The sequence below is a fragment of the Canis lupus genome, chromosome 24 (genome assembly GCF_048164855.1).
Source record: "Canis lupus baileyi chromosome 24, mCanLup2.hap1, whole genome shotgun sequence".
Lineage (NCBI taxonomy): Eukaryota > Metazoa > Chordata > Mammalia > Carnivora > Canidae > Canis > Canis lupus.
Genome location: NC_132861.1, coordinates 33,856,578 through 33,873,268, shown reverse-complemented (window position 1 = coordinate 33,873,268; position 16,691 = coordinate 33,856,578). Strand labels below are relative to the sequence as shown.

Here is a 16,691-nt window from a genome sequence, read left to right as displayed (position 1 = left end):
AACTGCTTAGTGTCCAAACCTAACTTCTTCTGAATCCCAGATTGTCAAATTGGATTGTCAAAGTCTTATGAGCTCTCCGTAGAGAACTTGGGAAAAAAATTGCACTAATATCTCAATGAAGAAGTAACCATTTTCCTCAATTTTATATACTTCCTATGCTTTGGAACATGCCATTTGTAACAGATTTAGGTTGTGCTTTTTAAAACTACTTATCTCAAGGCATTAAAAGTTCTTCAGAAATGGGTTTCTAGGTACTTGGATAATATTTCACCAATCATGCTGTACAAACTCTCTACTCTTTTCATTGCCACGTACTTCTGTATTCCTTGTCTCTTCTGTATATGTAAACAGCAAAAAGCTTCCTGGTCCCCAGTGTTTTATCTTTTCCTTCTGTTATGAACACTAATTACTACTGCATCAATATATAATCTATCTTGACATCTGAAAGCTCCTGTAGAGACCCCGGAGTGCTGATGATCCTTTTCGTACTTGAGAAAGTACTAGAAACTTGTAATATTTCCATCCTCAGAATATATGATAAACAGCAAAGAGGATTTCTCTTGAGATTCTTTAGGTTTTGAAAATGACTAAATCTGCTTTGAATGGATCCAAATCCAAATCTCACTCTGTAGGAATCAGTGCTGTAATAAGATACTAAAAATGAGTCTAATTCTGTAAAATGAGCAAAGAGCACAACATACTGTGTATATATAAACAATATAAATAATAAGTTCCTTATTATTATGTAGGTATCCATTCCTATAGAAGAAGTTACTCGCTGCCATATAAGATTTACCTTCCGACATAGGTCATCTCAGGAATGTAAGTACTAGAAGGCTACAACATATTTCTGTTAAAAAAAAAAATTTCTCTTGCTTGACAGTGCTTTTGTGGGTCTGGAAAACAAAATTCTTGGTAAATAGATACTTAGCATCATTACTTCAAGATTTGTTGGTGCTAAGGAAATCAGAGAAAGACAAATACCATATGATTTCACTCATATGTGGAATTTAAGAGACAAAACAGATGAACATAGGGGAAGGGAAGGAAAAATAAAATAAGATAAAAATAGAGAGGGAGGCAAACCATGAGAGACTCTTTAACTCTAGGAAACAAACTGAGGGTTGCTGGAGGGGAGATGGGTGGGGGAATGGGGTAACTGGATGATGGGCATTAAGGAGGGCACATGATGGAATAAGCACTGGGTATTATATGCAACTGATGAATCACTGAACTCTACCTCTGAAACTAGTAATACACTGTATATTAACTAAATTGAAATTAAATAAAAATCTAAAAAAAGAATTTCCCCTGAATGTATGACATTAATAGATGCTCTATAGCAAAAAGAGTTTCACAGTCAAATAGGAATAGGAAATGCTGTATATTATCTCTCTCTCTTAGACATTCACACTGTTTGTTGCCATATTGCTGAGAAGTCCTGCAGCAAGCAAACCTGTTGATGTCTCCTCAAATCAAATTTTTTTTCCATGAGAAAACTACTTCAAGTCTTAGATCCCAGTTTGTGAAATGACTACTCAAAAGTGTGAACAAAGAAGAAAATTGATATGTTCAGATAGATCATAACATTTCTGGAAATGTCTTATTCAACACCATATAAGCATGCAATTCTTCATTCCAAACTGAATTTACTGAACACCATCCACATACTGGACTTTAGGCCGGGCCCTGGAACTATGATAGGACATGGGTCATGCTTTGAAGTCTCTGTTAGGCTGGCTAGGAAGAGGAGGAAGAAAAAAAAGGCAAGTAAGGCCAGAACAGTGTGGTATATCCTACACCAGCAACAAGTTGTAAAGGGGTGTGGAGCATAGCATCCCACCCCTTCTGGGATTTATGTGTGAAGTCTACATTCTGAGACTTGGAGGTAGAGAAGAAATTGCTTTTAGCCAGCGAACACTGACAGTGGAGAAATGTGTTTGAAAGCCACAAAGTGAATGCCCTAGGGCTGAAGTGGGAGCAGTCCTAATATTAGATTGAGCCCCACGAAATTGCTATTTTTGTAGGTCCATATCAAGTAGTCAAATATCAGCAATTTCATATGGTTCTACATAATACTGAGCTAGCATTTATCAAGCCCTTAGTTTGTATGAAATACTAAAGTGAATCTGTATTTATACACTGTGTGGTGTCCACAGTAATCCAGTACAATAGATACTGATTTTATCCGCATTTACACAAAAAAGAAACTGAGCAGAGTGATGAGATACTTGCCCAGGGCCACAGGCCTGGGGAGTGACACAGCCTGGGTTGACCCCTCAGCAGTCGGTATCTAGGCAAGCTGGAGCCTCATTGTGAAGGATGGTGGTTATTTTGAACCATGTTATGGAGGAGCCATTAAAAGGTGTTTTGTGGGTGGTGGTGATGGTGGTTGTGGTTTTCTATGTTTATAACAGACAGCTCTATTCATAATACTGCCAAATTGGATATAGCCTAACGGCCACCAACAGGAGAAAGAATAAGCAGATTGTAATGTAATTTACAATGGTTTACTACTCAGCTGATCCAGGGGCATGTGAGCCACAGCAAACCTCAGAGTTGTGCCTTCCATGAGAATAGGGCACAGGTTACCCTAGGCATTGACACCTAACTAGGGGACAGAGACAGCCCAGAGGCCAACACCTAAAGATCCAGAGAGAGGGACTTTTTCTTGAGGAGGCTGGACTCTCCTGCATAATAAACCTTGGAATATAATTAATACTTCACCAACTCTATCTTAAAGCAACAGAAATGAGATATTTCATGAAGGCATTTTGGAGCAGCATAGTTGACCTGATTAGACCTGCTTTTGGAAATCTCATTCTGGCTGCAGCATGGAGAAAGTGTTGGGGTTGAAAAGGACTGCTTGGAGAGATCCTCTAGAAATACAGGGAAGGCTTGACAAGAACTGGGGTAGGAACAGAAGGGATGGAGGGAAAAGGCACAGGTTTCAGAGGTATTCAGGACATGCACTTGACGTGGGGTTGGAGTCAAAGTCAACATCCACATTTTTTATTTAGATGATTGGGTAGTTGCTGGTCTCATTCATTTGCAAATGCAGGATGAAACACATATGTGGAGATACTAGATTTCAGTTTGGGGAATATTTCCTGTGACATGCACAGTACAGATGGGTTATTGTAGCTTGCTGAACGGTGTTGATTATAGCATGATTGAATATCACACCCTGGAGCAAAATATGAAAGCATCCATCATAGGCAATGCTTCCTAGTATCTTTCTGCACTGCTCAGACATCTATTTCTGTCTTTTCAGCCAGAGATAAATCGGAGCGAGCCTTTGGAGTGGCCTTCGTGAAACTGATGAACCCGGATGGCACCACTCTGCAGGATGGGAGGCATGACCTGGTGGTTTATAAGGTAGTGCTAACAGAACAAGGCTCAAAATATTGCTTAGGAAATATTTCCTCCCTCTGAAATTGGTTGTTAAGGCTCCAGTCAGAATTATGTGTATAAACCTCTCTAGAGCTGTGTTTGCCCCTTAAAGTCCAGAAAAGCAGAGGGCTCTGGTCTCTCTAGCGACATGGTCTCCCATCCCCTTTATGTAAGGAGTGAATTGTATTATTATTGAGGCCTCTGAAGAATGTCTCCCTTTCCTACAGTGGCATTAGGCAGCAGTGAATGGTCAAGGGCTGTGCTGTTTCCTCTCCTCTGCATCATCTTGTATGGAACAGAGATAGTTTCACTGTTGGGCTTGGCTGGGGTGTGGTAGGTGTGGTAGGATGTGGTTTTCATATCACCAAGAGCCAGGCACCATTTCTCTGCTAGGGGGCCTCGCTTCCTTCCCTAGCAGTTTGATCCTCACTCTTTAACTGCTATGGAATTATCTTCTGAGATTTTCTAGTGGAAAGTTGATGCAAGAAGGCCTCATTCATCTAACGGTATCACAGAACTGGTAGTAGCTTCTTTGAGCAGCATCTACCTGGTATGGCTCTTCCTGTAACAGCTCCTTACTTCACAAATATTTTTGGAAGGCATGGCAAACTGTTCCTTTCCGGTGAATCCAGTAACTCATCAACCCAATGATGTATCATTCTGACCATTTATAGGTTCAAGAAAATGAAATCCAGCTTCATTCCTTAATATTTATTTATTTATAGCAGAGTTTTAGGATGTTCTCAGTTTGTAGTTCACAATTTATTCCATATTCAGTGTTGAAACTATTTCTGGGCTCAAACCCTGGAAAAGTATCACAGTGTCTTAGAGTTGGAAGGAACATTAAATATAATTTGAGAAAACCTTATTTCACACCCTGGAAATGCACTGTGTTCATGATAGAACTACTTTTATTTGCACCTAAGAGATTTTGCCCATCATTTGGTGACCCTAACATGCATCCTTTTCAGGGTGACAACAAGAAAATGGAAGATGCTAAATTCTATCTGACCCTGCCTGGATCCAAGGTAGAGATGGAAGAAAAAGAACTCCAAGCGTCCAAAACCCTGGCCAACTTTACCCCAGCCAAGGATAGCACAAAAGACAGCTTTCAGATCGCCACCCTCATTTGCTCCACAAAACTCACCCAGAACGGTAGGTGTGGTGACCACACTGATACCATACTGAGTTTTCTGTTTGGGCTCCCTGGGTCCAACCAAGACATGGGGCTGTGTCTTCCTACATGGGATGCTGGGCCCTTTGGATTTTACTCTCTGTTCTTCACATGGCATTCTCAAAACTAACGCTCGTTCTGAGGTTATCTTGAAGTATCTTTCAAATAGGATGAAAAGTATTTGGGTATTTTTTTTAGTATCATAAAACCTGTAAATGTAGTCATTAACAGAGGCTGAAAAAAATTTTTAGCTCTTACATTTCCTTCCTTCAAGGCAGCAAAGAATTCTAATTACTCTGTGAAATGTATGAAAGAACAGATGTTAGTAATAAGGGGAAGAATACTGGCAGAGAAAAAGAACCAGTCTCTTGCCCAAACAGGTATGGCTAAGAGCAGGGAGGGTTTCCTGTTAGAATTCCATCTGCCCCCCACAGAGCCTCCTCTTTTCCATTGTTTTTTTTTTTTTTCCTTTTCCCCCCAAGCAGTCATAAAATCAACTGAAGAGTTCAAATGGGCTTCGCTTTGCTCCTTCTTGAAATCTCTGATACCAATTTTCACTTCTCTTGTGTCTGTGATGGCTTTAATATCCAATAGCAGCTTCTCATCCAATTAACTTAAGAGTAAGGAGTCCTGCTGAACATAGTAAACCAAGAATCAGGAACTTCAGGTACTTGCCTAAGAAATTCTACAACCCCTGCAACATATAGAGGATTAATCACTTTGGCCTTCTAGATTTGGGTGAGCAGCATGGCTGAGACTCTGCCTTACAGAAGTGCTAAGGGGTAGACAAAACAGTTTAGACGTAAGGTACACTCAGGGATCAGATGTTGGTTGATCTTTAAAAGGGGTCAGTATTGTTTGTTTTGATGAATCATGGTTGGCTAGAGAACATGGATAGTATTTCAACTTGGACAAGTGGCCAGACTCAACAGAGTGAAGTGCAGAGCTGATACATCTGTGAAAGTAAAAACACACTCACCGGGAATTAAGCCAGACAAAAGGCAAAACCTTGGATTCAGTGAAGAGCATGGATTCAGTGAAGAGTTTCAAGGTGGCAGAGGCCTCAGGGAGAGGAAAAGGCATGACCAGGCGGGTACAGGGGATTTCTAGGGCAGTAAAGCTATTCTGTAGGATCCTGTGATGGATACGTGAATGCATGGCATTCTGCATTGGTCAGAACCCACAGAATGTGCTACACAGAGTAAACCCAAACATAAACCATGGACTTCAGTTAATAAACACCACTAATATTAGGTCATTGGTTATAACGGATGTAGCACATTACTGTAAGATATTAATAGTAGGGGAGCTGGGGAGCATTGAGAGCGTATGTGGGAACTCTCTGTACTCTGTGCTTAATTTTTCAGTAAACCTGAAACTGCTTAGAAAAATAAAGTCTATTAAGAAAAAAACAAAAGCCAGAAAACATTCTTTTTTTTTTTTTTAGATTTATTTATTCATGAGAGACACAGAGAGAGAGAGGTAGAGACACAGGCAGAGGGAGAAGCAGGCTCCATGCAGGAAGCCCGATATGGGACTCGATTCCAGGACCCCAGGATCACACCCTGAGCTGAAGGCAGACACTTAACCGCTAAGCCACCCAGGTATCCCTTAAGCCAGAAAACATTTTGAGCTTCATAGAAGATAGGACAAAATTATATCAGTGACCTAGTCCTTCTTAGGGAAAAAGCAAATGTGATAAACTGCTGGTACTGGGTTAAATAGTATAGTATTTATGGAAGATGATTTAGAAGGTGTATCAGAGGTTTTGAATGTATTTAGACCCTTTGACCCCATTATCTCACCCCTAGAATTTAAGCCTAAGTAAACAGGGAAAGATGAGCACAAAGATTCATGTATGAAGATATTTCCTTATTATTACTCATAATAGAGGAATAGTGGAAACAATCTGAATGTCCAATAACTGGGGGCATTATCATGTAATTAAATGTGCAACTACCAAATACATTTCAAAATGTAATCAAACACATGAAAACTTTAACACTAGATACATGTCGACGATTTGGAGCCGATTGCCTGGGTTTAGGTTCAAGCTCTGCCACTAACTGTTTCATTTCAGGCGAGCTGCGTGATCTCTTTGTGACTTGATTTCCTCATCTTTAAAAAGGCAATAATGTTGGGCACGTGGGTGGCTCAGTCGGTTAAGTGTCTGCCTTTGAGTCAGGTCATGATCCCAGAGCCCTGGGATCCTGGGATTGAGTCCCGGTTGTTAAGGCTCCCTGCTCAGCGGGGAGTCCACTTCTCCTTCTGCCCCTCCCCCTGCTTGTGCACTTGTAAGTGCTCTTTTTCTCTCTCTCTCAAATAAATAACTAAATAAATATCTTTTTTTTTTAAAGGGAGTAGTGCAACTATACATTTCAAATAATGAAGTAAGTTAAAATGAGAGAAAAACAAGTGTCTTGCTCATTGTAAACACTATGTGAATATTAGCTGTCACCATTGTCATCATCATTCTCATTATATGTCAACAAGAAAAGACTAAAAGGAAAGACACCCAAAGTTGGACAGTGTTTATTTTCTGTGCTCTATTTTCCAAACTTTTAACTATGACATGTTAAAATGTTATTTTTGTAAGTACGGTAACAGACAGTACAAAGCATTAATGTTCTTTTAGGGCCTGCAAGGGATCGTCAAGAGAGATGGCATTTATCTAATATCCTTTCCAGAGATTCGATTTCAAGTAAAACAAGTGATCAAAGTAGGTGACTTATGATGAAAAACAGAAGGAATTTCCATGAAAAATAACCATATGGTTAAATTTATTATTATCTGCAGTCAAAAATACAGGAAGTGTATGGACAGGTGGCAGTATTCAGCTCACACACTTGATTTGCTGATACCTATGTTGCTTATCTTCTAGATGTTCTAAGGCCCTGCTATCCCCCTGTGGCAGCCATCAGGCACCTGGAACTTGTGAAATGTAGTTAGTAGCAGAAGAAAATATGAATAGTTCCCTGGTTGCATTAGTGTCTTTTCAGGTATATGTGGTTTCATGTTACTGGTGGCTTTTGGGTTGGCCAGCAGATATACAACATCACTGTCATTCCAGAAAGTTCCATCAGATGGAACTGCCCTCTGCTTTCCTGTCCTCCCTATTTCTAGTGTTTAGGTCTCAAAAAAACCTCAACATACCAAACAAAACAAAAATCTTACATAATAGCCTATCCTAAAGAAGGTTTTTGAAACAAATGCATCGGAACCAGGGGGAAATATATGCTGCCCCATGGCCACACAAGAGAGGACAGATATGGGAAAAGTGAAGAGAACAGCAGGACATCCCAACCATCCAAAGACATGGGGCATTCCAAGGGACAAATACTGATAATAAGGACAGTGGGTGGTTCGTGTATTTGCTTTCTTCTTATTTGGTTGAAGTTTTAAGGAACCAATTTAATGTATTCCAAGCAGCTGAAGAACAGTAAGAAAGCATCAACGCCAAGAGGCTATTTCCTGGTAAAGAGGGTAGCTGTTCTTTCACAGAGACCGTAACCAAGGGCATTTCTCCTTAGCCTTACAAAGGACTATTCAGACTCAAAAGGTTAAAAGCCACTGACCTTTCTTACAAACAGAGCTTGTAGACTCTTGATTTATAAATTTTTTCAAAACTAGATCAGATCCAATTTATATGGGATCATTTGTTGCTGGGCGGGTATGGAGGGTGAGAATCATTTTGTGGCTCCAATAAAAGGAGAGGGGAGTGCAGGTCCCTATAGGGGGGCCTGGTGCCACGGGATTCCCAGCATAATCTTATTTTACCCTGCAACACTCTAGCACATGAAGACACCAGCGTTGTCATTATTCTCCTGTTTACTGATCAGAGAATTGAGCTCAAGTGCCAAAATATTTTGCCTAAGTTCATAAATAGTGAACACATAGGTCTGAAAGTTCAGACACAGGTCTGAAAATAGATATTTGTAACTCCAAAACTTAGGGTTTTTTATTTTTCGTTTCTTTTTTAAGTGTTATGGTCTCTAATCCTTTCCCTAAAGTAGCCTAAATTTGGGGATTGTCATTCAAAGTATCTTGAGTTCCTTTTTTTTTTTTTTTTTTTAAGATTTTATTTATTTATTCATGAGAGACTGAGAGAAAGGGAGGCAAAGGCAGCTTTCCCACAGCAGGGAGTGTGATGAGGGACTCCATCCCAGGATCCCAGGATCCTGACCTTAGCCAAAAGCAGACGCTACACAAATTGAGCCACCCAGGTACCTGCCATTCCCCCCCCATCCCCAAGAGTATCCTGAATTTTTAAATACTTTGGGTAGGGACATAAGTTGAGGTGACTTTGAATAACATTTGGATGGTCATTCGGGATGATCCAGAAATTCCATTCTACTTACATTCCCCAGAGATGGTTGGACCTGGAAACCAGAAGATGTATGAGAGTGTTCATAGCAGAATTGTTTATGATAAACAGGAAAAAAAAAAAAAACTGCAAACAACTCAAATGCTTATCAGCTGTGGACTGGACAAGCACATTGTGGTACATCCCATCCACACAGTAGGAGAGATACTATATAGCAATTGACATGAATTAGCTAGAGCTATATGCCTCAGCCCCCAAGAATCTCAGGAGCATAGGAAGTCTGAGGACTTTGCTCTAACAAAGTACTGCCACTTTTCTACTCCAGGACCTTATGATTCACCAAACAACAACCAAATTCCTGACATGGGCAGTGAGGTGGCATGCAAATATTTCTAGGGTGTAAATCTCTGAGCTGATAGAGGGGTGGTTTGCAGATACTTAAAGCTGCTGGGTGACTCTTCACCCTGAAAAAGTATCTAGACCATTTTCCTCAGGCAACGACTGGTAGAGTGAAGTAACAGATGGAGTGGTAGCATTGACTAGCCTCTGACAGAAATAGGAGATGGGAGGGTGGAAGTGGGCAGTGCCTAGTAGATAAGCCCAGCACAATGTCAGTTACTAAATGCTTATTGAATAATTGAGTGAATCCAAAAAACTGTGTTGAGTTTCTTCAGGGCTGCTGGTTCCCTTTCCACCCATTCGTTCATTCTTTTATCAAACGTGCTGAACACCTATTGGGTACCTGGCACTCCTGACGGGGTATTACAAAGAATGCAATATGGTTCCTGTCCTCAAGTGGCTCAAGTCTATGGAAAGAGGCAAAGAAATATGAAGTGTGTCTTTATTATTTGTAATGTTGGTATATGGATATGCATATGTATATGTAGGAAGGAGTACAAATAGCCCAGGATGATTGACAAAGTCTTCCCAGAGAAAGTCTTCCCATAATTTGAGGTGGGTCTTAAACATAAGGATGAGCTTACCACATACATAGTATTAAAGTATTTCTGGGCATTTCATATGAAGAGAAGACTATATGCAAAGGCATGGATCTATCAGAGCATGCCATAGTCTGGGGAGTAGTGAGTTGATCTGCCTGGCTGCTGAAGGTAACAGAACTGTGGGCAGGAAGGCCACGGGTGGAGCCTCACCGCCTTCTGTGAGTAGTATTGCAACTTTATTCTGTTGACAGTGGAGAGTCTCTAGGCACTGAGTTTTGGAGGTTTCCCAGGAACCAAACAATATGCAAACTAATAAAACAAACACTCATGAAGTAAATTGACTGTTCTAATGAACAGTATGTTTTCAACAATTTCTGTATGTTACACAAGTCCATTGATTAAAAAGCATGTGTTGCTACTTATACTAGATAATGCTCTGCAAATTGGAATAGTAGCTTAATATTCTAAACAAAGTAATAAAACAGTAATAGCCCAGATGCCTATTATATTTCCTTGTGACATTTTTAGCATTGATAAAAGCTATAAATGGCTTAAAGATTCATAAATCTGCACTTTAAATCCAAACACACCTCAAGATTTCTTTCCTGGTCTTACCCCAAGGATCATGAGTCTGTTCTGCCTGCCTTTGATTTTTCTTTTTAAAGATTTTATTTATTCATGAAAGATACAGAGAGAGAGGCAGAGACACAGGCAGAGGGAGAAGCAGGCTCCATGCAGGGAGCCTGACATGGGACTTGATCCCAGAACCCCAGGATCAGACCCTGGGCCGAAGGCAGGCGCCAAACCGCCAAGCCACCCAGGCGTCCCTCTGCCTTCCTTTGAAATAGCAACCTATCTAATTTGCTTGCTTGTTTCTTTGAAGAACTCTGGGGAGGTATTATGATAGAGTAGCAAGGACATGGACTTTTTGGAATCTGATAAAGCTATAATTAAATTCCATTCATAGCACTCCCTGGCAGTTGTGTGACCTAAGGCTAGTAATTTAATTTCATAAGACCTCAGTTTCCTCAATTCAAAAATGGAAACAATGAAATCATTACAATGTGGTTGCAGCGTTTAAATGGATTAGTGTGGGGCACTTGGGTCGCTCAGTTGGTTAAGCGTTCGACTCGGTTTCAGTTCAGGTTGTGATCTCAGGGTCGAGATCAAGCCCCACATCAGTCTTCACGCTCAGCACAGAGTTGCTTGAGATTCGTTCTTTCTCTCCTCCTGCTCGTACTCACTCCCTAAAGCAAATAAATCTTGAAAAAAAAAAAAAGATAAATGCATTAGTGCATGTATATAAGTTCCCTTTTCCTTTAGCATCCACTGGTGGCAAAGGACAAATTAGGCAATGCAGCAAATTGAAGGTATAAAGTTTATTTGAGAGTGCTTTCAGGGCCCCTGTGTGGTTCAATTGGCTAACCATCTGATTCTTCATTTTGGCTCTGGTCATGATCTCAGAGTCATGGGATCAAGCCCCGGTCAGGATCCATGTCAGTGCAGCATCTGCTTGTTCCTGTCCCTCTGCCCCTCCCACGCTCTTGTCTTGCTTGCTCTCTCCCTATCAAATAAATAAATAGAATCTTTTTTAAAAAAAAGTATTTTCAACTTTTCATCTATATGGCTATGATGTCATTATTTCAAAAATTTGAATTCCATTCAGGAATTCAGTTTTATGTTCTTATGTATTAGTGGTTAATTTTTTCTCTGAAGACTAAAAGACCACAAAGTTTTTCCTGTTTTAAATAGGAGACTATAAAATAAATAAATAAATAAATAAATAAATAAATAAATAAATAAATAGGAGACTATAAGTTTAAAAAAAATACACAAGGAATTAGCCCCTATTAAGAACAATTATCTTTTTTTCTGGAGAGTTCTATAGTTGTATCCTGAAATAGTGTGTGTTACTTCTCTACTCCGTGTCTAATTTTATGACTTGTGGTCATTCTTCCTAGTTGACCTGTTGGGCTTATTAAATTGGCGTTCAAATTCCCAGAACATTAAACACAACTTAAAGAAGTTAATGGAAGTGGATGGAGGCGAGATTGTTAAGGTATGTTTATATATTCAAGAGTAGAAATACAGTCACTGTATCGTTACTTCCCAACACTTCAAAGGAAGTCAGTGGTTGGAAATATAAAACTTATCTACATCAGAAAGCAGAAGTGACAGTTTTTAAGAAATGCTATTTTTAAGCTTATTCTATAGTAACTGAATTTCTCTGAAATTTTGCAGTATGGAGCTGAACTAAAAGCATGAAATAACCTCTCTCTTTTTTATCTTCAGTTTTTGCAAGATACACTAGATGCACTTTTTAACATAATGATGGAAATGTCAGACAATGAAACCTATGACTTCCTTGTGTTTGATGCACTGGTAAGCAGTTAAACACATTAACTAGTTTATTCTCATGACTATGTAGTGTTTAATATTTTGCTATTATACATGTCTGTGATGAATATGCATACATATTTGTATACATCTCTCTGATTGGTTCCTAGAAGTTAAATTAGAAACAATGGACTTATGTTCAAAGTCTTTGTTTTTCTGCTGCCTATTAGATCTTACTTTTTGACATACTTTCTTTCTCATTAGATAAACAAGGTGTTGTGTTACTTTAGAAATCAGGAATCAGGGATCCCTGGGTGGCGCAGCGGTTTGGCGCCTGCCTTTGGCCCAGGGCACGATCCTGGAGACCCGGGATCGAGTCCCACATCGGGTTCCCTGCATGGAGCCTGCTTCTCCCTCTGCCTGTGTCTCTGCCTCTCTCTCTCTCTCTCTCTCTGTGACTATCATAAATAAATAAAATAAAAATTAAAAAAAAAAAGAAATCAGGAATCACTTGAACATACTTTAAAATTATCTAGTTACAAACTAGGAGACACCTTTAATGAAGATGATTGTGGCTGTGTTGTGTGTGCTTGTGTGTTCATACAAGGGAGACTGAATTCATACATCAGAAATGAGTGTCAATCTCATTCTGTATAACACACAGCCCAGCAGACAATTAAATTTGTGATATCAAGTACTTAAGCATACAGCTCATTCCAAAAACTGGGATCCCGACAAGGAGAGATGATTTTAGAATCTTGGAAGGCTACAAATTGTGGTGGAGTAGGGGAAGTGGACACACCCAAACCAAGCATTGTTTTCTCGTTGTTGGGGTTAAAATTCCATGCAGAATTTCCCTGGATGTTGCAGCAAGAAAATGTTAGGTGTCTCAGTGGTGTGGAGAAATTGATACATTCAAGAAGTTGTCAGAGGTTAAGGATGTGAGATAAAGAGGAGAAACACTCGAGCTAGGATCACAGCTGGCCAGATTGATGGAAAATAATGGTTATAGGTCCTGTGGGACGAGGTCTGCAGATTTTCATGGGACAGGGCAAGTGACAGTGGGTACCTGCAGGCATCCCTGGTGCCCTTCTTCTGCATTCTTGTGTCATCAGCAGGTGCATTGTGGTTATTGGTGGATTATGGGCCTGATAGGGATACCATTCACAGAAGAAGCGGAAATTGAGAGGCTAAAGTCTGATGATGAAATTCAATTACTGGGGACTCTCATGCCATCAGAAGAACAAGGTCATGAAATAACTCATTAACTGCATCCCTGGGTTAGAGTTTATGTTTCCCACAGAAGACCCCTTCTCTATCTTTCTGCTGCTTCTCCTATCTTCCTCCCTAACTCATGTTGCTTGCACACTGGCCTCCCTTTGAGAGAGTGAACTTCCTGAGGCCAGGGGCTGGCTCTTATTAGATTATTTATAGCATTTGGCCCAGTGCCTAACACATCATAGTTTCTCTATTGATATTAAATAAAAAGAAATTCCCAAGACTTGACTTCAGCTCTGGAAAAGTGAAGTGGGAACACTGCAAAAAATGGTCAAGAAAGAGGGCACCAAGATGTTAACGTCTAGCTTATTAACAGAATGCCTGGGGTCATATAGTGCTGCTATTTATACTTTTCCCCTTTGGCAGGTATTTATCATCTCACTGATAGGAGACATCAAGTTCCAGCATTTTAATCCTGTCCTTGAAACCTATATTTACAAGCACTTCAGCGCCACTCTGGCATATGTGTAAGTATGATTCAAGGGAACTACCTGTTGTTGGATTGTTGGGTTTGGACTCATAGTGTTGGGTTGTTAAGACATGCAAAGGGCATAAGCTGAGTAAGTGTTCCCCTTAAGTGCAGAACCTTGTTCTAAGCTTCCTCTGGTAGAAAAAGAGAACCTTTTAAGTATTTCAACCTTGGGAAAAGCATTAAGGTCAATCCAGAAGAGATAAAGCTGTATGTCTTTAAGAATCCAGAACATATAGAGATGAGGAGTTGAAGGCATTGGAAGTACAGTCAAGGACAGAAGATCATACTCAGGATCTTAGGAGAGTTGATCATCAGGGGGATTAGCTGGAAATCCCAAGGGGATCAAACAGTGGATTAAAGCAAGACTAAGTGTGGTAGAACTGAGGGTCATGTCCTCGGTCCTACCCCACAAGTGCTTTATAGAATTTATTATAGAGGATATGAGACAATTACATATTTCTTTATATAAATGAGAATGATCTCTGCCTTTTCTATAGTGCAGCCTTTCTGTCTTTGGTTCACGAGCCTCTGACTCAGGAAAGCAACTAATATTCAGCTTACCTCACCACGACATTATATGTGGCCTCTCACCCCCACCCCCATGCATTCCAGTTACCGTGCAGAACAACATGATAAAGAGTGGCAGGATTGTAGTAGAGATCGGCAGAGATCTTTTTGACAATGGCTTATGCCAGATCATGCTCGCTGCTCTTGCAGATCTATCAGATTGGCTGCTGACCTGATTTTCCAGGGTTTTATTTGCATGGGAGGTCTAGAAATGTTTTAAAATGTAAGTGACAGGAAAGAGGTGTTACGTAGCGTAATCACCAATGAATGTGGTGGGCATAATGCCCACTGGGTTGGGGGAAGCAGCAGATACACTTGTGATAGGTTTCTTTGCCTCCAGTAGCCTCATTTTCCAAGCAGGCAGTAGCTGCAAGTGAGCCAAATGAAATACTCCAGGAGGTAGTAATCTGGGTTTCTTTACAAGACTTTATCAGTTCTACATGTGTGCTGTGGATTTTTCTTAATACTACTAAAACTCAGAGATTTACAGAAAGAAAGGCAAACTGTTAGTGTCTTCAAAACAGTGAATTAGCAAATGATTAAGAAAATACCTAGACTCTGGGAACAAAGAGCAATCTGACATCTCGGCACAGTTTTATCTGTTGTGATGCTCAGAAACCATGGTTGTTCTTATCAGATTGAGCCAGAGTCAGATTGAGCTTCTCTTCCCATGCTTACAAAAGTGTCCATCTGGCTCCATTCTATGGAACCCAGAGAATTGAGGCAGACTGCCAGGAATTAGACTTTTTAAAAGATGACTACGTTAGGCAGACAATCCCTTCCTTTCAGGAACGTCTGAGAATGTCTGTATAACATACTAGAGATTAAAATACCTTCCTGGTTTGAATCCCTTCAACTTTCATTTTTGATTCTTTTTTAAAAATCCTACAAAAGGAAAGAAACTACCTGTATTTCTAGGCTTTAGGAAAGCTCCAAACCTAGGCTGCAGTGAAGAAACCAGATTGCAAAGGAGTTAATTTCCCTGTTCAGGGCATATTCTCAAGAGGTAATTATAGTTATGATTTCAGCTTCCCTGCTATGCCAAGTTCCCTTCCTATATAACATACCCCAAACCTCAGAATACCACTTTGCCCCACTGACATTTTTCTTTCTCTCTCTTTTAAGGAAACTCTCCAAGGTACTGAACTTCTATGTGGCTAATGCAGATGACTCCAGCAAGACAGAATTGCTTTTTGCTGCTTTGAAAGCCCTAAAGTACTTGTTTAGATTCATCATCCAATCTAGAGTACTTTACTTAAGGTAATGGTAGCTGTAGTAAGATGTTTATGCTGTCTGTTCTCTCTTCATGGACTTCCTTAATCTCACAGTCATGTTCAGCGCTATGAGTCATGGTTGGGTCATGGAATTGCCAAATTTCAGAACTGCAAGGCTAAAGATCATGGTAGACTCTGAAACCTCTAGAAAGGCCCATGTAAAGTCCTTTCAAGTCAGCAGAATTTCTAGGGAAGTAATGATGGCAGGACGTAGGGATGCAGGTGGCTATAATGTGCACGCTTGATGAAAGCCTTGGTTGGTGATGACAGCTTCAGGAAGCAAGGTTCCTGTCGCAGGGCTGCATTTAGCACAGGGGACTTCATGGTAATATTGGGTGTACAAATCTAGGATTGTGAGCTCTTGGTGTGGTGGATGGAGAATGGTAGTAGTTGTCGTCAGGGAGATGTTTCCTCAGGGAGATGTTTCCTCAGGTGTGTGTTTCTTTGCTGACGTCATGCTTATCTAACTGATGAAACTAAGCCAGATATGATAATTCCCAACTTGAAATTCTAGAATAACAGCTCCATCAAAAATAGCAGAGACATGGTGCCTGGGTGGCTCAGTGGGTTAAGTGTCTGACTCTTGGTTCTGACTCAGGTTGTGATCTCAGGGTCATGAGATCGAGCCCCATGTTGGGCTCTTTGCTGAGCATGTAGCCTGTTTGGGATTCTCTCTCTCTCTCTCTGTCTCCCTCTGCCCTGCCCCCTACTCTCTCTCTCTCTCTCTCTCTCTCTCAAATAAATAAATAAATAATCTTTTTAAAAAGTAGCAGAGACAAAGAATGAAGAAATAACTTTTCTGGGAATGCCCACAACCCCAGTGCCATCTCTCCTTTTCAGTAATAACTGGATTTCCAAACTGTTAAAATATATTGCTGAGGCAGGTTTGGAAACTGGACAGATAGTATGCTAATATATTGTTAGGAGTAAA

The 16,691-nt window shown here is 40.3% G+C and overlaps 1 protein-coding gene across 4 annotated transcripts in view; it reads left to right on the top strand.

Moving 5' to 3' along the window:
* Window positions 1–16,691, top strand: part of DOCK5 (dedicator of cytokinesis 5) — a 209,217-nt gene that overhangs the window by 122,028 nt on the left and 70,498 nt on the right. For all 4 annotated transcript variants that reach the window (XM_072796235.1, XM_072796234.1, XM_072796236.1 and 1 more), the window contains exons 16-22: window positions 750–822; window positions 3,275–3,378; window positions 4,365–4,548; window positions 11,794–11,891; window positions 12,125–12,214; window positions 13,814–13,914; window positions 15,612–15,746. In XM_072796235.1, the coding sequence (XP_072652336.1) occupies window positions 750–822; window positions 3,275–3,378; window positions 4,365–4,548; window positions 11,794–11,891; window positions 12,125–12,214; window positions 13,814–13,914; window positions 15,612–15,746 (785 nt within the window). The remainder of the gene's footprint in view (window positions 1–749; window positions 823–3,274; window positions 3,379–4,364; window positions 4,549–11,793; window positions 11,892–12,124; window positions 12,215–13,813; window positions 13,915–15,611; window positions 15,747–16,691) is intronic.